The 25,135-nt window shown below is 40.4% G+C and overlaps 1 protein-coding gene across 4 annotated transcripts in view; it reads left to right on the top strand.

The window, feature by feature from the left end:
• The window catches only part of Astn2 (astrotactin 2), a 975,380-nt gene extending 970,853 nt beyond the window's left edge, over positions 1-4,527 (top strand). For 3 of the 4 annotated variants that reach the window (XM_087659925.1, XM_087659924.1, XM_087659923.1), the window contains one exon: positions 3,496-4,527. In XM_087659925.1, coding sequence (XP_087516051.1) covers positions 3,496-3,733 — 238 coding nt within the window. In that variant the 3' untranslated portion in view covers positions 3,734-4,527. 4 annotated transcript variants of the gene reach the window in all.
• The last annotated feature ends 20,608 nt before the right edge of the window (positions 4,528-25,135 follow it).

Below are 25,135 nucleotides of genomic sequence, written 5' to 3'. Positions count from 1 at the left end.
TAAAGTTTAGTGAGAGACTGAATACAACTATGAATGGGGCCTGGTACAAAATGGTACACGTGAAATATTTTATGACTTTTTCATATTTTTCTTTTGTAACTCCATTGGGTGATTCTTGAGAAGTTTATGAATGATAATGTTGTATCACGTCAAGATTTGCTTTATCTACTTAGACTGACAAGGGAAATTGGAGATGCGTATGATCAAAACCCATTGCGTAAATGAAATTTTCAGAAAATAAATTTGAAATGTATATTGTTAATGTTCAGTTTACCCCCACCCTCAGCATTACTGCAACTATATAAGCAGAGATAACACCTATGAAGAGTTTAATGTAGATTTATTATCCTCTTTTTATCGTATTTGTTTATTTGATTTTTGAGACAGAATTGCATGTGTCTGGACTGACCTTGAATTCACTGTATAGCCCAGGGTTAACCTTGAATGCTTGACTCTCATGCTCTGTTTGGGGACACTAGGATTACCGGCATATGCTATTCTGCTAGACTTGTGCATTTGTGGGGTCTCAACACAGAAATTCATGAATGCTAGACAATCATTCTACTGAACTACATTCATAGCCCTCCGTTTTTAATTTTTGCAGCAATGTCTTATATGGAGGCTTACTCACATTGCATATTTAAGACAAGTGAACTGAGGTGCAGTAGTGAAATGCTTTTTTGACTATCACCTAGGTGGCATGTAACTGAGAGGGGATCTAAATCACTATTAATGTAAACACTGGAGATAACACAGGAACATGGATATGGGAACAGCAGCCTATTTTCATCCTGCTGCTTCAGTTCCTCAACTCACCGCCAACACTCCATGAGTACTGTGTTCCAAATCCCCAGGGCTTTTCTGCATTCTTCTCTCTCCGTCTTTGTCACTACTGCCTGCTGAACCTTCTACTGTACATCTAACAGTCAACACAAGCTCCTCTTCCTCTAGGGAGCTTTCTTGGACAAAGTGGTCATAGTCCCACTTTCACACCTTTCTCTGTGTCCGCACAACATTTGTCACTTAACTTTTTAATTCATTGCTCTTGGCTCCTGTATCACAATCTCCATCCATCTGTTTTTCTCATAGAATCTATTGAATAATAACATGGATATAAAATATTCTCAACTAATTAGCAAGTATTTATTACTTTATCTCCTTTAACTTTATCACAGTCCCTCTTTTTTTATAAGAAAGCGAGTTTAGGGAGTATAGAGAGATTTTCCAAAGACAGAACTATTATCAAATGGAAACAGATGACCAGAGACAGATGGCTCAGTGTATATAAGTGTCAATCCAGCCAGATATTCCAAGTTTAGATACCTGCAACTCCAGTAAAAACCAGAAACAGAGGTGAGTGTTGGAGTCCCACCACTCCAACAGAAAGGTGGGAGGAAACCAGAGAATTTCTCAGAAGCTCTCAGGCCACCTAGAGTGGTCTATGCAGAAACGCCAAGAGAGACCGTGGCTCAAATAAGGGAGAAGGGGAAGACTAGTTTCCAAGGTTGGCCTCATTTCTACATGTACATCATGGCATATGCCCACCCTCACACATAAACACGTACATACGTGTAACTAAATAGTTTTTTTTAAGTGCAGAGGGACTAGAGAGGTTATTTGGGTTTAATAGCACGTGTTGCTCTTGCAGATGATCTGGGTTCTATTTCCAAAACACACATGGTGACTCATAACCATCTATAAATTCAGTTCCAGGGGACTCAATGAGCCCTTCTGACCTCTGCGAAAACCGACCTTGCATGAGGTCTCATACATACATGCAGGCAAAACAGCCATACACATAAAATAAAGTCCATAAATAAAAAAAACAATAAAAATAAGAACAGAGCAGGAGTTTCAACAAGAAAGATTGAGAAATTGCCTTCTAGGAGAGAGGCCTGTGGATAGAGTGTGATCATAAAATGGTGAATTCTTGGCTCCTCACAAAATATTCCACCCAAGTGGTGAACTATACAAAGAGGACTTTTTGAAAGGCACCTCATAAATCAGGCCTACGAAATGTAATACACAAGTCCAGTCCCCTTTCAGCCACCACACAGGTGCCTAGCATAGTCTCCAATTTGTGGGGTCTATATTATAAAATGCCTTCTCTCCCAGGGTCTCAAGGGGTCATGGAAAGGACAGAGTCAATGACACAGATGCAGACTTTCCTTAGTACCCAAGACCCCTGAGCATCTAAAAGATGCTGAAATGTAGAGAAATATGTTTCATGTTGAGTATGATCTGGGAAAGAAGCCTTCCTTTCCTTCTCTAAGCTTTTGTGTCTATGTCTTTGATAGGAGTTTAACTGGCTAGGTAAGTCTGTGATTCTTAGAGGTTCCTTGAAAGGATATTTTAAAAAGTCAGGAGCCAATTTTATTGTCCTGACAAATGTGTGGTGCTATTTCTACCTGATGAGATGTAGCTGCTGGATGGTGATCAGCATCCTACATGATTGTTCCTACAGGAAAAAAAGTTAATAGTAGTAGTAATGTTAAAAAATCTTTGACTAGGGACACCAAAGATCTTCTCTAACTCAGACTATGCAGCCATCACTCTCTACTGCTAGGAGAATATTCCATGTAAGTTCAAAATGGCGACCGCCACATAGAATGATTCTTGCTTGGACGAGTATTCAGATTAGCAGTGGTCTTGACATATCATGGTAACAATGTATGGAAAGACTACTGTTTGAAGAAGTTAAACAGTCATTCATGCTCTCAGAAGCAATGTAGGAGGGCAAGGCAGTCATCATAGGATGAGAGCTGGTCTGGAAGACCGCCTACTTCTACTACAGTGAAGTTCTGATGTGAAGATTTTCATATTTAGACTTTGATGAGACAGAAAGCCCAGGGGCATGATATTCAATGTCATGACAGGGAGAAAAATGCACAAGGGTCACTGAAGCCAAAGGGACCCAAGTGGAAAAGGGCCAGACTCACAACCTTGGCTCGAATGATCAACAACTTAATATTTGACTTTGGTCAAGTAATTTTCTTTTTCTGAGTATGGTTTCCTTTTCTGTTAACTGAGAGTAAAAGCAAACATTCAGGACTGATGCAAACATGTAATAAATACATGACACATTTAATAAATATATAAAATCATATGTGAATTACATATTCATTGAATTAGTAGCATGTGGTGTCCAAATATAGATTTTCTGGATCTTTTTAAGTCATTACTACAGTAATTTCTGTTGGTCAGAGCTCCAAGACTGGTATTATGTCACAAATTACGATTCATTGAATGAAACTAAGAAGGACAGGTCCTAAAGTCATCCTTCTGGGTGAGGGAAGTTGCAGTACTCAGCCAGAGGCTCGCATTTATAAGAACACTCCATCTCAGTCCCTGGTAACACTTGAGTAATTTAAAGTGCCGAACTAAAGTTGGCAATGGGTGAAAATATATAGCTTGAGTAAGACATCATCTGTTGACTTTATTTAAGACATCCTCTGGACTTCGCTCTGAGTGTTTCTGTCTTCTTGTGCCATTTAGGAAGGCTCATTTGATTCTGCGGCGGCTGGAGAGGGTCAGCAGCCATTGTTCTAGTCTCTTGAGAAGCGCCTACATCCAGAGTCGTGTGGATACCATACCCTATCTCTTCTGCCGCAGTGAGGAGGTCCGGCCTGCAGGAATGGTGTGGTACAGCATCCTCAAAGACACCAAAATCACATGTGAGGAGAAGATGGTGTCCATGGCCCGAAACACGTATGGGGAAACCAAAGGCCGGTGAGGGAGGGTACTACCCTCCTTGAGCACAGAGACGCTCTATGGGGGAGCACGACTTTCATGGATCCTGGGGCCTGGGTGGGCTGGGGGACAGCTGAGGGGCCTGGCACATGACACTTGCCAGCAAGGCCAAAGTAAACTGTTTCTCCGTGGACAGACAACAGAGAACTTTGTAACCAATGGAATTATTCATTTTTCTCTTTTATTTTTTCTAAGATATTATTTGACTCTCTCAAATGTCTCTCCTTTTTAAACCTTTTCTTATGGATGGAAGTTATTGTGGAGGCACGAGCTTTCAGGCGGAGACCAAGCAGCCTTTCCTTTTCTTCCTCCCTCCTGCCATGGACCCCTGAAAGAAGGAGACCTGTGAAGAGACAATTTGACTTCAGCATTAGCAAGAATACCCTAGAATTGTTGCAGCAAGGAAGCTTGGGTCTTTAAGGATTCTCTCTCTCTCTCTCTCTCTCTCTCTCTCTCTCTTTCTGTCTCCTCTTTCTCTCCCTCTCTCCCTCCTTTTTCTTCTCTTCTTCCTCCTCTCCTACCCTCCCACATTTTCCTTTCCGCGTCCCCTCCCCTTTCTTCTCCCCCTTTCTTCTCCTCCTTTTTCTTCTCTTCTCTTCTCTTCTCTTCTCTTCTCTTCTCTTCTCCTCTCACCTCCCCCCCCCTCTCTCTCTCTCTCTCTCTCTCTCTCTCTCTCTCTCTCTCCATTATTGAGTTTGCAGGCCCACTGCTTCTTTCTGCTACTTGTGGGTCACTACAGGACTTTCTGTGCATTAAAATTCCTATTGTCTCTCTTTTTGCTTGGGTGATGTTTCTTACTGATGAAGTATGTTTGAGGAATCTCTGTCTATGCATGAAACATATATCGATTAATGAGGTATGATATGGAAGACACAGGCTGAACAAAACAGGCACGGAAGATTTCTGACCTGTAAGAACTTACAGTCTAGTGGTTTCTGTAGTGAAGCAATCTAGTAGTAGCAGGCTGGGCTTTCTGGATATGTGTCTGGATCATAAAATATGCTGGAGCAGTTATAAGTGCTTGCTTGAAAACACAATACTTATTCCAAAGAATGGGGAAGAAGAAGTCAGACAAAAGCACAAAACATAGGATATGGTTCAGGAAGGGGGAAAGCCATGATCAAAAGCAGGAAAATATAAAATCTAACTTTTGCCAAAGAAGCTTTTATTAAAAGTAGAAAATACTGAATTTATGATGAGCACAAGTAGCGTGTTATTTCCTGAATCACAAGCAATGTGTCAGTGGCCATACTAATTAAGGAAATAATAGCCTTTCCCCTAGCACCTACCAATTCTCCATAATCTCTCAGTGAGGAGTGGGGTCCTATGTGCCCCTTCTTCACACAGCTTGAAGTTCTACAGGTCCAGCTTTGTGCAGCTCTTGTGCAGATAACCACAACTTTACTAAATGTGATCATGGATACAATAATTGTGCCATGTTCAGAAGAAAAATATACACGGGAGGGAGGGGTATGAAACAAGGTAATGAGTGCTCAAGACTCAGTATGTGTATGTATACAATTATCAACTTTTCAATTTTTTAAACTTTAAAATTTTTTTTTAAAAACCTGAAAGATTGGGGTTAGGGATTTAGCTCAGTGGTAGAGCGCTTGCCTAGCAAGTGCAAGGCCCTGGGTTCAGTCCCCAGCTCCGGAAAAAAAAAAAGAAAAAAGAAAAAAAAAACCTGAAAGATTTTAAAATAAAATAGGAATCAAAGAAAGACATAGTAGAAAACAGGTTAGGAGGTCAACAGCTTGTGAAATCTTGGTACCTAGGCACTGTTGTATGACTTTAACTAAAATAATTAATAGTATTCTGTATGAAAAGTCACTCGAGCTATGGTATCAAAAATAAATTGGAAAAAACTTCAAAGATAAGCTAGTTAGTATCTTTATCCAGGCAAGCAATAATGATGGTAGCCTAGATCCCAGAGTCATGAGGACACTTTCCAACCATGGAATATTTATTAAATTATTTATTTTACTTGTTTATTTTTATGCAGACATAAAGAGGAAAACTTGAGATCTCATTCAATGGCAATCTTACTGCTCTCCTGTTTTCCCTGGGTGTGGGCATGGGTGGTGATGAGTTTAAAGAGGTGTTTTATACTCCCAATACCTTGTTCTTACCTCACTAATGTCTTACTAGACTGCAGTGATGAGAGAGGATGAGAGGCAAATAAGTCTATGTCATCATTAAAAGATGGCACCTGTCTCAGGGAACAGAGTCAAAGGCACTATGAGACTCCGGAGGAGGAAAAGGTGCTGAAGCCTTTAAAAATCCATCTGATTTTTTAATTAATATAATTAATTAATTATATCAGAGCTTCTGAGATCATGTCTTGAAAACCTGTACATTGGGTCATATCCCATAGGAGGAAAGTGTGGATGCCAATGACAGTTTTATCGCCTTAACCTTCAGCATCATCTTCTCCGAAGAAGGTTAGTTATGATGCAGTCCACACACCTGGAAGTGTACAGCTAGAGTTTTAGTGGTGAGCTTCTTCTGTAGTGTTGCTGTTCATTTTCTCAAGGAGGAGTCAACATCTCAGCAAAAATTAACAATAAAGACTCAAAAAAGTACTAGCTACCATTCACTGAGTACTTGTGGGCAAAATCCTCTTCTGAGTGCCTCTCTATTTACTTTTTCCTAACCCCAAGTCTAGGCTTTCTCTGAGTCAGCATATTGCTATAACCTTTCACAGCAATGGAAATGGCTCAACCTAGCCAGACACCGTGGCACAAACCTTTAATCCCAGAGCTCAGGAAGCAGAGGCAGGCAGATCTCTGTGAGTTCAATGCCACCCTGGCTTACATAGTGAGTTCTACCAGAGCCAGAGCTACATAATGGTGTGACTCTGTCTCGAAACACCATCTTCTAAACAAAGGAAAAAGAAATAGGAAGAAAACAAAGACAAGGATTCAACCTGATGGAAAATCCAACCCAAGAGTTGACAAAAGTAAAACTGTTCAGTGTTGAAACAGCAAGCTGAGCCTGAAGAATTTTGATTCTAACTCTTCTACTGTTCACAAAGCATAGCATTTAGGTGAGTAACTGGACACCTTAAATTCAGTTTTCTTGTCAGTGAATTGGACCAACAATATTTTTGCCTGGTGGGATTATCATATAAATAAGTGTACAAGTTAAATAGATAAGAGTTAGGATGGAGAGAGAGAGAGAGAGAGAGAGAGAGAGAGAGAGAGAGAGAACAAGCGTGCTAGGCCATTCCAGACACCACTTACAGTAGTAATTGTAGAGATTTTTTTAGTCTTAATGGAATATCAATATTATAATATTATTTTAGGAATAATATGAATCTTAAGGAAATCACTAGGAAACCAGGTCTAAAAGAAAGCCTATTAAGCTCTGATTAATAGGTGAAAGTGCAGAGCTACATAGATTGCTTAGTCAGGGGTATTCACTGAACAAGCAGAAGGACCTGGGTTTCTGTCCCCAAATACCACATTAAAAGTACTACGTCAGTGGCAAGCATCTTTAATCCTAACCCTGAGAAGTAGAGACAAGCAGAGCTCCAGAGTTAGTGGGAGACCCTATCTCAATAAAGTAAGATAGATGACAAAGAGGAAGGCCCTGACATTTACTATATCAACTGGCCTCCATATTCACACACACACACACACACACACACACACACACACACACACACACGCACACCTCACAAAGATAGAATTAATGACTAACTGTTCTATGAGTTATGATAACATTAAAAACTGTCAGAGATTTAACTCAAAAATAAGTGGTCATAATGTCATAATGTCAGGATTATGACCTGATACCCCCCTCCCAAACCATGTGGTTTTCCCTGAAGCACTCACAGATAGTGGTGATCTCTGAAATACTTTCTGTCTGGATGTCCCTAACTCCTTCTCCTCTCTACTCCCTCACTGGCTTCAGCTTTCTTTTCCTGTTCTGGAGAATCTGTCACCTTTCTCAGCCATCATAATGCTCACAATAGTAGGAAGGCAGAAGCTTGACAACATAAGTGTGTGTGTGTGTTTGTGTGTGTGTGCGTGCACGCGCGCGTGTGCGTATGGGTGTGTGTCCGTGTCTGTGTCTGTGTATGTTTGTGTGTGTTAATGTCAGTTATGACAGCAAATAAGGTTTGACCAATATTTGTTAAGAAGTTTCACTGGAAAACCTAAAATTCTTCAAGTGCAAACACAGCGGCTGGGGTGGGAGCTCTGGCATCTCTACAAGCACGCTGATTTGTGTGTTGTCACAGAAATTACCAGGAAACTGATCTCAGTGAGGGGCAAGGGTGGGACTTCCCATGTAGCCTTTTCTTCATCAGCTAAGGAATTTGCAAAGAGACTCAGGTACATGCTAGAAGTGCATTGGAAGTTACCCCTTAATGGTCCCTTTTTCATAAAGATTAAGAGCTATCCTCTCAGGACTAGGGAGACAGCTTAGCAGGTAAGAGCACTTATTCTGCAGTTTTGAGGACCTGAATCTCCAGAACTGACATAAAACAAACTGACCAGGCTTTGCATTTGTGTAATTACATCATTGGAGGGCAGAGTCAGACATGGCCTAGAAGCTCAAAACAGCCAGCTTTAAATTCAATAAAAATCCTTGTCTAAAGGCAATAAGACAAAGAAGGATAAAAGATAGAAGATAGCAGCTACTATAAATCTGTATCACACAAATATGTACTATGTAAACAGACAAATGTACGCACATACGCATGCACACCACACAAAACTACTTTAGACAGACTGCATGAGAGTTCATTACACAGGCAAATGCTGATGACTTCTGGTTAGGAAGTCATGCTATCAATGTTTCCACACATCCACACACTCATCTCAGTGAACCATGTATAAAACATTCATGCCATGTTGCGATTCCATTTTTTAAAAAACTAAGATTTAGGCAGTCTTGTTGTAGATTCTTTATCTCATAAGTGATGTTATTGGATTACTGAATTCCCAAATATAGCAGGCAAAGTATTCTATTTACTGAACTATGTGCTTGTTACCAAAGTCAGAGAGATGCAGCTCCCTGCTCTTCTTTCCTAAGTTAAAAGCGAAGTCTACTTTCCAGCTTGGATCTGAGGTTATTTTCCAGGTGTTGGACACTGAGACAAAGAAGACACAATTCTGTCCTTGAGAATTTAACTAAACATGGTGTGATAAAATCAGACACTCTGAACTCAAGCCAATCTGATTTTAAATATTAGTTAGGCAGTTTACATTGGGGAAGGGCTGAACTTTAAGAGAAATCTGTAAGGCAAACTGGACAGGTCTTGACAACTAAGAACCTCATGGTAGGTTAGCAGACAGCATCTAAATTCCTATAAGTCTCAATCTCCTCACTTGCTCAGGGATTAAATATACCATTTTTTTATAAGGGCTGAGAATACTGAATTAAAAACTGGTGATAAGGTTAGCAAACTGTACATATAAATAGTTATGGTAACAACTAATTTATACATGAAAGAACAGGTGCTTTGGTCTCCTCTATTGACACAATTGTTGCACAGATTAGTGTATAGGGGCTCAACAAACAGAGCAGAAGAGAAGGAAAAGAGAGCAGCATTCCTCTGAATGTGTGCTATACTTAAGGAATAAATAGTCTGAGCAGTAAAATAGAAGGTGTTTGCAGAGGAGGACAGAACCAGCTAGACTAGTAGTTGAAAATCAGAGTGTGAAATACAGAGATAATAATTTCTAAAGACCTATCTGGTTTTGTAGTAGAAATTTAGTGGCACAGAAACTAGACAGGAAACTAGATTACTAGGAGGGAGATGGGACTCTGTAAGCATAAGGAACTGCTGGATTTGGAGCGTGGTGAGTGAGTTGACACAAGGAAGATTAACTACTGAGCCTGGTGATGTCGGATTCCTGCTGGCCACTGGTATGCTCAGGATGGGTAGAACTAGGTGTAGCTGTAGAACAGAGTCACGTGTGCTCAAGAAGAAGAGCATGGATGAAGCATTGATTTGTATCATTTGAATACTTTAGGCCATAGTGCTCCTCAACCTTCCTAATGTGGAGACCCTTCCATACACTTCCTTGCATTATGGTGACCCCAGTCCATAAAATTGTTTCATTCCTGCTTTGTAACTGTAATTTTTCTTGTCTTATGAATCTTAATGTAAACATTTGTGTTTTCCCATGGTCCTGTGGGTTCATGAGGCACAGGTTGAGAATCATCGCTGGAAAGAAGAATACTACTTATGTAAAAACCACACCCTGGCCTTTCTTTAACTCTGGACAGTTCTGTAAGATAATGCATTGCGGGACTTAAGACAAAAGTATCTAGTCCTTCCCTTTCTCTTCCTCCACTTCCTCCTTTTCCTCTTTTTATCCCCCTCTCCTAGTTCTTTTCCGTCCTACTTATGTAATAGGCTTTCTTTTTCTCCTCTGACTCATCTTCTTCTTTTTCTTTTTTCTTTAACATCCTTTCCCTCCTTCTCTCCTCCTCTTCTTCCCCCTCCTCTGTCATTTCCTCTTAATTGTCATTGCTGTCATCATCACTTTCCTCGTTGTTATCAGTATCATCCTCTGATTGGTTTGTTGTTTGATTCCAGATTCTTCACAAAATAACACATGGATTAACATACTCATTTTATTGATAATATGATATTTAAGAAATTTCCAAATCTGTGCACCTATTATGACAGACCAAAATTCTACCTCTGATCCCATCTGACCTCACGATTAGTTCTATCTTCTCTGACTCTTTGAGGAAGGGAACTCTGGATTCTGGTTCCTTTTGACTGGTACAATGGTAAATGTCTTTGAGCAGCTACTTGTCCTCTTAGAACTCAGTTCTCCATATTATCCCTTTAAGTGGGAGAAGTGTATGTGTTCTAGGCATGAAGCATTTTACTATATGATGACTTGTGCACAAAGATTTTTCATTTCTCTGCCTTTCATATTCACTATTTCTCTTTGAGATATTGGAACTCTACACTGGACTTATAGACTATTACCTACGTTGAGCTCGCTTCTGTAAGATGACCTTGAGCAAAGATTCCCCAGAATCAGGAGAAGACCTGTGATCCTTTGAGAACAGTGGCCCTTCCAAATTGTATTATCAATGCAGCTTACAAGGAGCCTGGAGAGAACTCCATAGCCAAACAAAACCCACTAGCTTTGTGGGGTGTGTGCTTTTAATTGACCTTTGCCCATAAAACTGCCAGACCCTGAAAGGTGTTCACTGTCTTGTTCCCTTTGGAAACTTTACCCCATGTGTTTGTACATATTACAGCCAAAGCCAAGCTGCTCTCTGCTTGCCTATTTTACAAGGGTTGGCAGCAGAAAAGGACAAGGATCCACAGGTGTGTCCTGCTGGAGAAGCAGCCATGTGTGCCTCCCCTGCGCCAGCACCCCTCATGTGCGTGTGTGTGTGTGTGTGTGCGTGCGTGCGTGTGTGTGTGTGTGTGTGTGTGTGTGTGTGTGTGTGTGTGTGTATGCATGCATGTGTATTTGTGTAAATGTTACGAAGCTTTTCATTTCAGGTGGTAACAAGTTCCCAATTTTCATTCTTGATACAACTGTGACACTGGCAGACTTTGGCTTCTTTCCAGATGCGCTTCCAGTGTCTCTCCTTAAGCAAGTTGCTGTGACTTCAGCTTCCTTGTAGAGTCATTCTGCTCTAGAGTCGTAGGATTTGCAACCTCTTGTGGCCTGATGTTGGCACACTTAGAGATAAACAGCCCTGCATATTTGCAGAGGACATTGATGTTTACAAAGCAAACTCTTGGAATGACATTTTCCAGGAAAGCCGCATGTCTCTAGTACTCAGGATAAGTTCCACTGTTGGTAAAAAAAAAAAAAGGCTCGAAAAATGTGCAAATACAGTGCCATGACATCTGAAAATCATTCTTATTTGTACCTACTAGGGCAAGCCTCGTGATCTGTTCCTCATGAATAAGGATATATGGAAGATGATATAGGCTTTGAGTTTAAACTGTATCTCTCAGCCAGAATAGGCCTACATGCTTCTTCCTTCCCATGCTTAATTCCTCTGGAGTTGAATAACATTTGGAGATGTTTGAGGCATCCCTGATGACTGGAGAGTATGTGTAGAAGGACTAGCCTTGGCATCTCTCTTCTCAGTTAGAAAATGAGATGAGAAGGACAAATTTCAAAAACAAGAACAATGATTGCCACTCGTTGAGCACTGTCCGTGGCCAGGATCTATGCCAAACACACTAGTTACAACCTCTCCCTTAGTTTTCCTCCACACTCCATATGCCAGCTGTCAACACTCCCATCCCAGAGGACAGAGATTTAGGTTCAAGGAGGTGGATCCTGGAGTCATAGTGAGTTAGAAAGAAGCTAGGATAACAATCTAACTGTACACATAGAAGCTTAACAACTCTCCTAGCAGAAGTATTTTAGAGACCAGTGCTCCCATTTCAGAAATCCAGAGACCAAGAGTTGGGAAGGAAAATGAACCTAGCTAAGTTCATACAGGTGGCAGAACCAACAGTAAATTATCCTGATTTTTATCTCCAGTACATTCCCAACCCCACAGTGACCCCAGGCCCATACTTGTTCCTGAACTCTGGGCAGGCAGTGAAGGCAGAGGAAAAAAAATCTTAACTCTCCTCAGGCTCAAGGTATGTGGCAAGTCAGGCTGGCCTCCCCAGGTGGTTCTGTAGCGCAAACAACAGCTTGCTTGTGGTTCACTAGGTTTTACGGTCAGAAATGACGTCGTTTCTTCACTCACTCCAAGCACTTCAGCTCTACACAGAATAAACAGTCTTCCTGAGGCAGAACAAGAAGCAATTGCTTAGACAGGGCTCTCTGCAGAAATTCATAGGACATGTTTTGCCCTCTTAGAAAATAAAATCATGGGTTATGGGATATGCTATCTTAGAAAAATGTCAATCTTTCTGTGCATCTTAATTCCCCCATACAATGTAATTTAGAGATTTTAATAGAAGTAGCCAAATAACTTGGGAAGTTACTCAGGTAAAAAACAGGTTTCTTGATCTTATTCACTGAGATTCCAACTGAATAAATCTTAGGGGAAGCCTAGTAATTTGTACTTTCACTGTCTGTTCTAGGTGGCTTTGACGTGTGTCCTGTCTTTTCCCAGATTTGGTGGTTTCCTTGTTACCTTCCCACTAGGCACATTTACAGGGAGACAACATCCAGGTCTGATCTCATAGTCACGCGGCTCAACTGACAGCATTCCTCTGAAGGAGCGGTCACCTTCTTTGTTGGGGTTCATTCAGGAAAACAGTTGGGAGAAAGATTAGATTTGCTCATAGATTCTCCTTTTAAAATGCTGCTTGGTTGGGTGTGGTGGAGTGAAGGAAGAAGTGGTACTCAGCTCTTGATATCAAGGGGTAGCCAAGTAGAGACAACACTGGTTGAATGAACAGCAACGTGCCTATGGAAGTAGTTGCTGGTGGGCATAGAATACATTCTGGGGCATGAATGATTCTTATTGTGAAACTGGAGTTCAAATCTAAACTTTCCCCCAAATGAGAATTTTACCTCTTTGGTCCACAGTCTGATCATAGCAATGCAGAAGCCACTAGCCTCACCACATAGGTAAGATGCATGGAAGACATCATAACTAGGTAAGAAAGCAGATGATCTAGATTGTGGGAAATAGCAAGGTCTCATGAGGGCTCGTGATTGCACATTTTTTAGCTTTCATTTGTCCCATATCTTTGGCATCATGTTAGTTCCTACAAAGCCTAACCAGAAAGAAAAAGCTCTACACCCAGTCTTATTTCCTAGTACATAAGAAACTGAGACTTGCTCTAAAACACAAGCAGTAAAAATCAGAACAAAGGATAGTCTGTGGGAACAGGGGAGTTTCTCTCATTATCTAGGCAAATGGGTCATTGGCTACACATGACACTTTCTGGTCCTTGTTCCTTTTCAATGAAACAAACTTCTACTTGTGGATGGATCAAGTTCAGTCAGCACCTGGTCAGTATATCTGCAATTCGGCAAATAGTATTTGGACTTAGATAATCTCTTTGTCCTAGTGTCCATGTGCAGTATTTTGTAGAGGCAAAATAACAACATTCAAGGCAGCAGTCCACACAGACAAGAATAACACTAATCACTTCTCTTGTTTTCCTGATGGCAACACAAGACAGAAGCAAGTTGAGACATTTTCAGGTTCTGCTGTATCCATAGCTTGTCTCTAGAATCCTTTGCTTTATGCCTTTTATTCAAGCAATATGAAAGCTGTTTAAACTTTGCTACCTGGGTTCTACTTTCTCAGAGCTCGACAGCTTTGTTATGAGACAATCCTCAGATTGCAATCCCTTCCCCTATCTCTATTTGTTTTGGATAGGGGAAGTCAAAAATCATATCTTTGTTTGTTAGAAATAGGTTCTAAAATCCAGATAACTCATGCCTAGTCTGTTATATAAATCTTCTTGTGTATGGGCCCTGCCCTAGACCTTCCAGTGGTCTTACCCTTAAAGAAAAGTGACCCTTCTTTTCCAGAAGCTACTGCATGCCAAGAGCTGTTCTCATTGGGTTTGGGCTTTGTGTTCACACCTCTCTTTGTGTGCTTCGATTTTGTCCGACTTGGCTTGTTCTTGTGTGGGTCTTGTGCATACTTTCACAATCACTGTGGGTTATGTGCAACTGCCCTGTTTTGTCCAGAAAACACTATTTCCTTTCAGTTATCCCCAATGACTTCTCCAATCTTTCCACTCCCTCTTTCTGGTAATACTCCTGAGTCTCTATATATTATTACAAATATATAATGTATATACATAATGTATATAATGAACAAAATACATATATATGGTTCATTAGATTGGCTAACAGGATGCTATCTGAGTAGACCAACAATGATGGTCACCCAGACACAGAGAATCCAGTAGTGTTCAGTCTCTGAGGATAGATATCTAATCAATCCAGTTCTGGAGTCTGGGAATGATTCCTAGAGAAGTCTTCAGCCTGTGTTGGAATCCTGAAAAAAGTGAAATTTATTACCAGCCACAACAAGAAGATAAATTAACTTACTAGCAAGAGTGAGGGGAAGCAGGCAACAAACACAAAATCCTTCTTTCATGTCATTTTATTTGGGTTGTCACCAGGAGGTGTAGCTCAGACTTAGGCCATTCTGCTACAAATAACTATTAAGAAATTTCCTCACAGGAGCAGCCAGAAAAATTGGGCCTACTTAATTACAGAGGTAATAAACAAGCAAGATTAGCCATCACTAGATCAGCCCTTGATACCCTGACACACAATCATATTTCCTTTTGACATGGTAATTTTCATATGAAACCAATAACCAAGTGAAAATTCTGCCTAGCTTGAGAGTTCAACCACATTCAACTCACAGACATTCTATATTTTAAAGTAGGAGTAATATCCCTTGAGGAATGCTGAGTCTTTTACTATCTCATAACTTCAATACAACAATACAAATTTACCACACTTCCTCACTGATAAGATCTCAATTAATGTTGATTACATGATTAAAAAAATAGAGGAAAGAAAGCATAAACATCTGCTGGTATATGTATATTTATGCACAGACATGTTCTTAACAAAATACTATAAAAGCACTCATGTCAATTATAGTCCTTGTTTCTGCAATTGGAAGCATGACTGTAGCTGATACTTTCTTCTAATACCTATTCTGAAACTGTGAAACAATCAAGCACATATAGTAAGTTATTCATAAGCCATGTCGGGTTACTTCCTCTTGCTACCGATGACCCCGACACGTATTCGGTTATTCTCCATCTGTTCTTTACGTGTTTTCCTAATTCCTTCTGAGGCAGGACTTGACATCCATGCAACTATTCTTATGAAGGATTTACCACATCCTAGGTTCTGTACGTAGCATGGGTAACATATAAACCACAGTGTTTGCTCCTCCTGTGAGATTCTCAAGCAACACGGAAGATTGTCATAAAGTTCTAGGCCTTGGGAATTGCTTTTCAAAGTTTCTGTAATCTCCAGTGATAGTTAAATGCTTTTGTTACCTCTATGTCTTCAAGGACAGCATGGCACATAACAGAAAGTTAGTGCTAAGTCAGTGTGTATTAAAATGAATCGACTTACTTCAGGCACTCCCTGCAAAGCAGGATTGACCTTACATGCAAAACTGCCTTAAGAACTAAGCCAGACGCTGCTGCTGTGTTTGGGAAAGCAAATAGGGGTGAAAAAAAAGGTCTGGAAAAAAGTCACAGTAGATGTGTGCTTTGCCTCAATGAGGCATTCTTTTGCTCTTGGTCTAATTTTTTAAAATCACCTTCTAGCGGTAGTCATGACCCAATAGCACATTGGTGACTGGATGGAATGATCTCATCTGAGTGCTAGTAAAAACCCCAGTAAAAGGGATTCCCATCCCCTCCCTACCCTACACCTTCCTCCTTTTCCATAAGAATCTTTAATGGACCTTCAGTACAACTCTGACATGATGGAAACTGCCAAGGGATGGAATTTCCACACTGGATGGAGAACACAAGAATGTTATTCTTCTCACTGCAACCTTGGCACTGGCAGGGAGCCCTGAGTGAGAACAGGGCCATGAACATCAAGGGCAACAGAGGCTGAGTCCATGGCATGCAAGACTTCCAGATGTTTGCGCCTTGCAGATGCTTGGTGATGGCTTGTCACACACATCTGGGAGATGTTGCTAGCACTGCTCACATCTGGAGGGCAGTTTACCAGTCAGTCTGCGTCACTGAAACCTCTAATCTGTGTCCTCCCAGCAAGACAGGTAGCCTTGTGTCCATTTGATTATAAAGGTCCTAAAACTGTCAGACTCCTTTTGTACATGGTGACAGCACTGAGAATGACAATGAAGACAATGGGAGCCAGCACTTACAAAGTGTTTTGTTTTGTTTCATAGGCCAAACGCTAGCCAAAACACTTCTCACTAGTAGTTTGCTTAATTTGCATAACATCGGAGAAGACATGCTTATCAACAATTCACAGACTAGTAAGATAAGTCACACGAAGGTATAGACATTTATTCGAAACCAGAAAGTCACTGGGAAAACCAGACTTTAACACCAGAGAGTTTATTTCCAAGATGAACTTTCTTTGTCATTTATTTTTCTTGGCACCAGTGACAAAGCACAGAGCATCATTCACACTGATAACAGTTGACCATCACTGTTTCCTACACATCTTCCCCTGAATCTGTAGCCTTTGCTTCCTGCCTGCCTATCTTCCTGAAGGTGGGAATAGCAGTAAGCAGATTCATTATTACCCTTCACTTTTATAGCGTTGCTGATGTAGAGATGGATGTGTACCAAGTATGGCCTTGGTTATACATACCCCTGTCTCAGTGATCATTCCATCTCTTGCTCCTTAAAATTCAGAGCAAACACTGGGATTCTTTTAAAAAATATTTGTTAAATGAATGGACGACTCTTGTTCCCGAGTAGTTCATATTTCAGAGAAGGGCCTATAAATGATTATATTTTATTATGTCTGATGTAATAATGGTGATATTTGTCACAAGAATGCTGGGAGATATGGAGAATACTTTATTGTTGGGATGGGTGAGCATAGGAGCGCTGGCAGATGGGAAGGTGGTAGAGATAGAATACTTACAAAGGTGTCTGGACACAGAGACAGGACCATCTCTGAAAATCTGTGCATTCACTTATGTGTTGGCAAGCAAATACTTTTTTATTGGATATTGTTTTATTTATATTTCAAATGTTATCTCCTTTCCCCGTTTCCTGTCCATAAACCCCCGTCCTATCCCCTCTCCCCCTTCTTCTATGAGGGTGTTCCTCCACCCCCAACCACCTACCCCTTCCTACCTCACCACCCTGACTTTTCCTACATTGGGGTTCCAACCTTGGCAGGACCGAGGGTTTCTTCTTCCATTGGTGCCCAACAAGGCCACACTCTGCTACATATGCAGTTGAAGCCATGGGTCTCTCCGTGTATATTCTTTGGGTATTTAGTCCCTGGGAGCTCTAGCTGGTTGGTATTTTTTTCTTATGGGGTCGCAAGTCCCTTCAGCTCCTTCAATCCTTTCTCTAACTCCTCCAATGGGGAACCCATTCTCAGTTCAGTGGTTGGCTGCTAGCATTCACCTCTGTATTTGTCATGGAACACTCCTCCATTGTTGGTTGGATTGCAAGCTGGTACAACCAGTCTAGGAATCAGTATGGAGGTTCCTCAGAAAATTGGACATAGTACTACCCTAGGACCCATCTATATCACTCCTGGGCCCATACCCAAAAGATGTTCCATAATATAACAAGGATACATGCTCCACTATGTTCATAGCAGCCTTATTTATAATAGCCAGAAGCTGGAAAGAAACCAGATGCCCTTCAAAAGAGGAATAGATACAGAAAATGTGGGACATCTACACAATGGAGTACTACTCAGCTATCAAAAGCAATAACTTCATGAAATTCATAGGCAAATGTATGGAACTAGAAAATATCCTGAGTGAGGTAACCCAATCACAAAAAAAACACACATGGTATGCACTCACTGATAAGTGGATATTAATCCAAAAGCTCAGATAACTCAAGATATAATCCACAGACCACATGAAGCTCAGGAAGAAGGATGACCAAAATGCAGATAATTCAGTCCTTCTTAAAAGAAAGAACAAAAATATTCATAGGAAGAGATATGGTGACAAAGTTTGGAGCAGAGACTGGAGGAAAGGCCATCTAGAGATTGCCCCACCTGGGGATCCAGTCCATATACACACAGCCACCAAACCCAGACAGTATTGCTGATGTCAAGCAGTGCATGCTGACAGGATTCTGTTACAGCTGTCTCAAATACCTTTCCTAATAAGATCATGCAGTATGTTTTTTAGATTTGGAGGGGGAATATAATTTCAGTCATTGCAACTTGTCTCTGCATCATTAAATCAGCCATATTCAGAGTATGAGATAATGAACTCAAGATTGTATTTCTATAAAACTTTGTGGCCTTTTGCTTATTGTTTTTGTTTTTTACAAAAATATGCTGAGTGAAGTTTGCCAATGCCTGGTACAATGTTGGATGCTATCACTGTACTGCTGTTTCATTGTATTTTTTCCCTTTACCCTTAAGTGTTTGTTAAGTACCTGCTAGGTACTATGTATAACAGCAAATAAGTTTACTTTGTTGCTTACAGTCCTGAAGGCTCAGTGTGGTGAACCCTGACAACCTAGAATATTCTGTGAAGGGTGGAAACATAGAAAGTACTGAGGTACAGACAGGGATCATTAACCCAAACCCAGAAAGCTGAGGACACTCTATCCTAATACCTGAACTCTTCCCTACAGGATGAATAAGAGATGCAGTGTGTGTGTGTGTGTGTGTGTGTGTGTGTGTGTGTGTGTGTGTGTGTGTTTGTGTGTTTCTAGGCATGTATAGTGGTTTTTCAGTAACAACGAACCAGAAGAATGGAGAATTTGAAGGAATTCCGGTTGAGTGGAGTATAAATTTTAAGAGGAAGAGAATAAGAATTGAAGCTGAGCACTAGATTTCACTTGGAGTCATGGTGCTGAACTGATATGAAGTTTGAGCCACATGGACCATTTTAGTTAGTAGACAAATGAAGAACCCCAAAAAGAAGGAGCCATGGTGAAATTTAATACTATACTTTATTTAACTCAAGGAATCCAAAGTATCATCATTTCAATAGGTGTTACATGTGCACATTGATAATGAGATTCTCTCTCTCTCTCTCTCTCTCTCTCTCTCTCTCTCTCTCTCTCTGTGTGTGTGTGTGTGTGTGTGTGTGTGTGTGTTTGTGTTTAAGTTTTCTTTGCACAAGTTATTTTAAACACATTGAAGATCTTCCACTCCCAGCACACAAAACTGATTGGCTCTCTACCTAAGTGTGGCAAGTGACAACTGGAATCAAATGTCTTGGTTCCAGTACAGATTTCACCTTATCAACTATGTGACATTGGAAAAATTATCCTAAATTCCTCACATCAGTTTTCCCATTTGTACAATGAAGGTGGTGATGATTATGCCTTCCTCGGTGGCTTTTTGTATATATTAAATGAGTGAGCCCATGGAAGCCGAGACGTGAAGAAAGAATACAAATGAACTAGGCTGCATTATGCCTGAGTGCTTCAGAAAAAGCAACAGCATGCATCTAAAGGTCAAAACTGTGGGAAGATAGCTTGCTAAAGTAACTAAAAGAAGTTATTTTGAAAAAGAGGATAGAGAGCTAGGAGTGGTGTTAGGAAACAAACAAAATGCCTAGCAAGTGTAGAATCTACTGAGAAAGGTAGAGTCGGTAAGTGAGCTCAGACTTCACTGGGCAGTATTCTTGAAACAGTGAGCATATTTGCAAACCTCAGTCTCTGATGATCACTTAAATGAACAGGTGAATGGAGTTCCAACAACTGGAGCTTTGTTAATGCGTGCAGGTGCTTGAGATGAAAGCATTTGGCAGGGAGCTTTGTGGAAAAATCTTTTAAAAATATCAACAGGGAGAAATATTTGTAGCAACTTGTAGGGAATCTATTCTGGTAACAGAAACAAAATGCCCAGGTTTGTGTTCACAGTCTTACATAGTATGCTGAATGTGTACAGACCAAATTTAGGCTTTGGCTCCTTTTAAAGCAGTTTTGCAATTGGCTCTCGGAAATTTTGTTTCCAATTTGTGTGCTGCTGGATTTAATGGGAGGAGAAAAATAGGGAGGGAGAGAGGGAAAAGGAGAAAGGGGAGGCAACAGGTAAGGGGGGAGAGAGAGAGAGGGAGAGGAACGGAAGAGGGAGAGGACAAATAGGAAGAGAGGGAGGGCGGGAAGGAGAGAGGGCGAAAGAGGGAGGGAAGACAGCTAAATGGATGGCGGATGTACTATGTGGCACAGATTGAAAATGTGATATCTGTTATCTACTCACCTCCTTCTTGCACATGCTTTATGTTACCTCAATGTGTTTTCAGTCCTGAAAAAAAATGTGTTTTTCATGGTCCAAGGATCTTAAACATAATGAGATAGTGCATTCTGTACAGAGCCAAGACTGACCTCTGGAATGACCCTTAAGGGATGCCCTTCTCCTAGACTATCTTTTGTCACAGTACAAAGGGGTCTATGCTTCCTCTGTCATTTGTAGGAAGAAGAAATAGGAATTCTTCAATTCTTCAATTCTTCTACGTTCTGTCTCCATATAAAACCTCCAGGTTTCTCTAGTCCTATCTCCAGAATTACATGTGTGTGTGTGTGTGTGTGTGTGTGTGTGTGTGTGTGTGTGTGTGTGTGTGTGTGTAGCAGTAATTGTTTAACAACTTGGTAGTTCTTTCCACAAATTTATGTGCACCTCTCTTGTCCATAGCCTTTGTCCAGCATACTCCCTCTGTCTTTAACAATCCCTGCATTCATCTTGCTTTGTTGGACATAATGGAAATTCCACCTGGGCATCACATTGTTAGTGCAAAGACTGATGAGTTTTTCCAAAGCTTAGTTTTTGATACTGTGATTAAAATGGGGCCACTAACTTTACCAACAGAGAGAAAATTCCCCAAGGATGGGAGCCAAGCTCATTTTATTTATGAAGGAGTCTCTACTTACTCCTATAATAGATATGTAGTTTGTGAATTGCAGAGTGACTGACATCTGTGATTTACTTACTGTGCCCCTCCATTATCAATGAGCAAGGAAGGTTTTTGTTTTTCCCTCCTTCCCCTGGGAAGGTTTTGTTTGTTTGCTTGCTTGCTTGCTTAATGTACATTCATGTGCACTGCTGCATCATAGCCAGTGATGCAAATCACGAGCAGATCCTAGAAACTTAATGTATTTGAACACATGATAAGGTCAGAGACCCGGCAGTCACAAAGAGGCCAGAACCCTGTGATAAAAATATCTTAGTTCCTCCAACATTTGAGGTTCAAGCTTCAATAGAGCTCAAGAGCATTGTGACCCATGGAGGAAAGTTCCTTACTATCTTAAGAGGTTGATGTTGGGAATTGCTAAGGCGGTTCCATGTGGTTTGACCTAGTAAAAGAATAGGTGCAATCATCCAGATCTGTCACTGCGTTGCCGTCCTTTGAATGCCATTCTCCTTTTATTTTAAAAATGAATCAGTGCCCATTTAACTTACTCTGACTTCATAAATTTTCTTTCTATTGTTTGATCCTTAAACACCCTGGAACATCTATCCCAAGGATGCACTTTGATTTAATCCTTAAAATTCCTTATTCTAGTAACTGTCTTGAGCCCATTTTTGTTGTTGTTTCATTTCCATTATTACCTAACATTGCCAGGTTTTTTTCCTCAAATAGAGCTGCAGTCTAACCTCTAATTTGGTCCTGGTGAGTCCTGGTTTTCCTCAGCAGGGATTTCTGTATGAATTGAAACTTATTCAAGATATTCCATTCCCTAAAAATCTCCATGTTTCCCCATCAAACTTGGAATAGTTCTTAGCTACATTCCAGCTGTAGCAGATCTCAAAAATCTGTGGCCATATTTCTTGCTATGATATAACTATAGCATAGTTATGCCATAACTCCCACTTCCTCATATAACTCTATGGTATGCTGGTCTGATTTTCAGCAATTCATGTACTTTTGCTGAGAGCCTTTCTCGTTGGCATGAGTTCACATGCCTAGTAACATGAAAGGGAGATGTGCTTGATTCACCCTCAGGGAAATTCTTGACCACTGGCTCATGGTGGAGATTGGATAAGTACCCCAGCTTCCTGTCCTACCTGCTCAGTGACTTTCACCAGAGATAGAAAATATAATTTAGTAGCATGAAATAGATTCTCTTTTGGTCTCAATACAATTTTGGCTTTTTATACATATTCCTTTGTTGGCAACTGATGTATTTCATTATTTCTGCAGAGATATAAGCAAATGTCTACTCATCCTGATCAGGGAACTGATAATAGACACAAAATGCCATCAAAGCTCATCTCGGTGAAGCAATGAATTTTATTATTGTTATTTACTGGAATATGGATCAAGGATTACTGGAGTAGAAATGATTCAAAGACACCTGTCTTATGAACGTGTGCCCTAGCATGAGTGATGTCTCATGGAAGCTAGAAACATGAAACACACTGGACAACTTTCTGGCAGCTCTATAGGTTAGAGAGTATCCTTTAGGGGTATACCATTTTGTCTGAGCCTCTTCTAGCCAGCTTAACTTGTCTGAGGTGGCTCTATGTCCATTTTTACTGATTATATGTTCTTAAAGAGGGAGAGACCTAGTGTGTCTGATAAGATTCTGGTACTTCCTGGAGCCTTTGGCTTGGTTACTGCCTGAGCTAAAGAAACCTCCCTGCAGGATGAAAAACCTCACATCCTTTTAGAACATCCTATGTCTTAATAAGTTTCCCTTTAAGATGAAAGTTCTTATCTTGGTAGAAATTGCTATAAAACAATGCTGTTAGTAAGGTCACTATCCAGATAAACTGTGTGCACTTTAAACTTTCTGTTGACTTCTGAAGAATCTAAAACTAAAACACGCTTAGCAATTTGGTCTTTGAGTAACTCCTCTCAATCTTTCTTCCCCAGTGTGGTCCCTTAGTCCCCTTTCACAGCCTAAGTTCTGGCGAACTTCACACTTGCTTCTTTTAATACAGCAATGCCCTATTTCATTCTTTTAAGTCTGACTGATACACATTATTATCTCTGCCTGTATCATTTATCCTTGCCCACTTCTCCTACTTAAAACACTATCATGTACACTGCATGCCAGAGATCTGGGTGCTAATCTCTAAGATTGGATGGTAAAGCCTAAATGATTCTTGTGACTCCATCTCAACCCTGCATTACAATGGCAATCAGTCAGCTTCTGCTGATATTAAGCTTAAGTAGCTTCCATTCTTTGAGTATTCGAATATCAACTTAGGTTTTTACTTTAAACAGATTGAAAATATGACAAGAAAAGGTCTGGACTATACTGTATAAATCTCAAAATGGTTAGTGTTTGATTGGGAAAACATTCATTATTTATGAAAAAAATCAGTAAAACTTGGATCCTCAGTTTCTCTCATCTGCACGATTGATTCTTATGATTCCTATAATCACAGTATTTTGTTACAATTAAAAGAAAACACTAATCCATTTCCATATATTAAAGAGATGCTTCATCTGTGCTTGCTTTTCTTGTTACCCTTTCAATGCACATTCCATGAACTATGGAATTGTGCTGACTTTAATTTTTCAAATTTGTCTTCACTCTGGACCTATTCAATATGTTTGGCTTGCAGCCAAGATTTGCCTAGTTTCATAGAGATGGAAACAAGCTTAATGACTTGCAGGATGTCTATCTTGGTGATCTGAAAGTGATGCAACGTTTCTCCATGTAAATACCAAGGAGCTGAGATCTTTAAAGGACGCCTCCTCACCTACCCACCTCCTTTTCTGCTGCATACTTCCTATTGTGCAAGTCAGACATGGAATGGAGAAAAGTAGAGGACTCAAGACTGGTACATACCATACCCCTTGCTAGACACTTCACTTAAATGGTTCATTGTTTCCCTAGGACACCCCTGTTTTAATGTTAAGTTGGACAGAGCTAAGAGGTAGAGTACTGCTCGGGATAATACAACATGTGATCCATGCTTCATTTTCAGACCTTCCCAAAGCCTTCCTTCTAGTGAGACCTCATCATGATACACCCCTTGTAAGCCCATTAACTGTGTTTGTGTATCTATTTTATTTGGTTTGGCTTGTCTATGAGGCAGGTTTTATGTAATGTAGGAATCATACCTTGGGCTTTCCATATGGTAGTCAACACTGTACATAATGAGTCATATGAGCATAAGAACATTTATTGATTTTCCAAATCTCAATCACCTGGTCCCCCATTTTTATTTCCTAAATTGTAGAATGATCAAGACTCTAAAGATGACTTTATGTAGTCACATCATTTAACAGGCAGTAAATTCAAATTTCAAACATCTTTTTTCAGTTCCTTAAGAGCACTAAGCTATTTATTTATTTACATCCTAACCTCTGCCTTCTCATTCCCCCTTCACACACACCCTGATCCCCTGTTTCCTTCTCTTCTGAGAAGGTGCTCCCCTTATATCCTTCCACCCTGGCCCATCGAGTCTCTTCAGGGTTAGGTGCAGCCTCTCCCATTAAGGCCAGACAAGGCAGCCATGGAGACATAGCTTCAAATCTGCAGTTTCTGTGTCAGGGGCCTCTTGATTTACTTTTAAAATTCTACATAGGATGATGGACATACCTGTTTATCTCATTTGCTTAATCACAGCACCTGCATGCTTTCATTAGGCGTTCCTTCTGTCTTCACCAAGGCAAGGAACTTGCTCAAAGTCTCAGGGCAGATTGTCACTGGACTCGGTTCCTTCCATAGCAACATTGACTTTCAACTTAAACCTTGTTCCTTTGGTGTTAAAAACATTTACTCAAAAGATGAAGGGTCACTGGGTTGAATATCAGACAGACTGTGTTCTTATCCTCAGTTCTGATTACGGCCAGTCAGTAATTTGCTAATGCCAGTATAGCA

This window comes from Rattus norvegicus, chromosome 5 (assembly GCF_021556685.1).
Source record: "Rattus norvegicus strain SHRSP/BbbUtx chromosome 5, alternate assembly SHRSP_T2T, whole genome shotgun sequence".
Classification (NCBI taxonomy): domain Eukaryota; kingdom Metazoa; phylum Chordata; class Mammalia; order Rodentia; family Muridae; genus Rattus; species Rattus norvegicus.
This window is presented reverse-complemented; position numbering and strand designations above follow the sequence as displayed.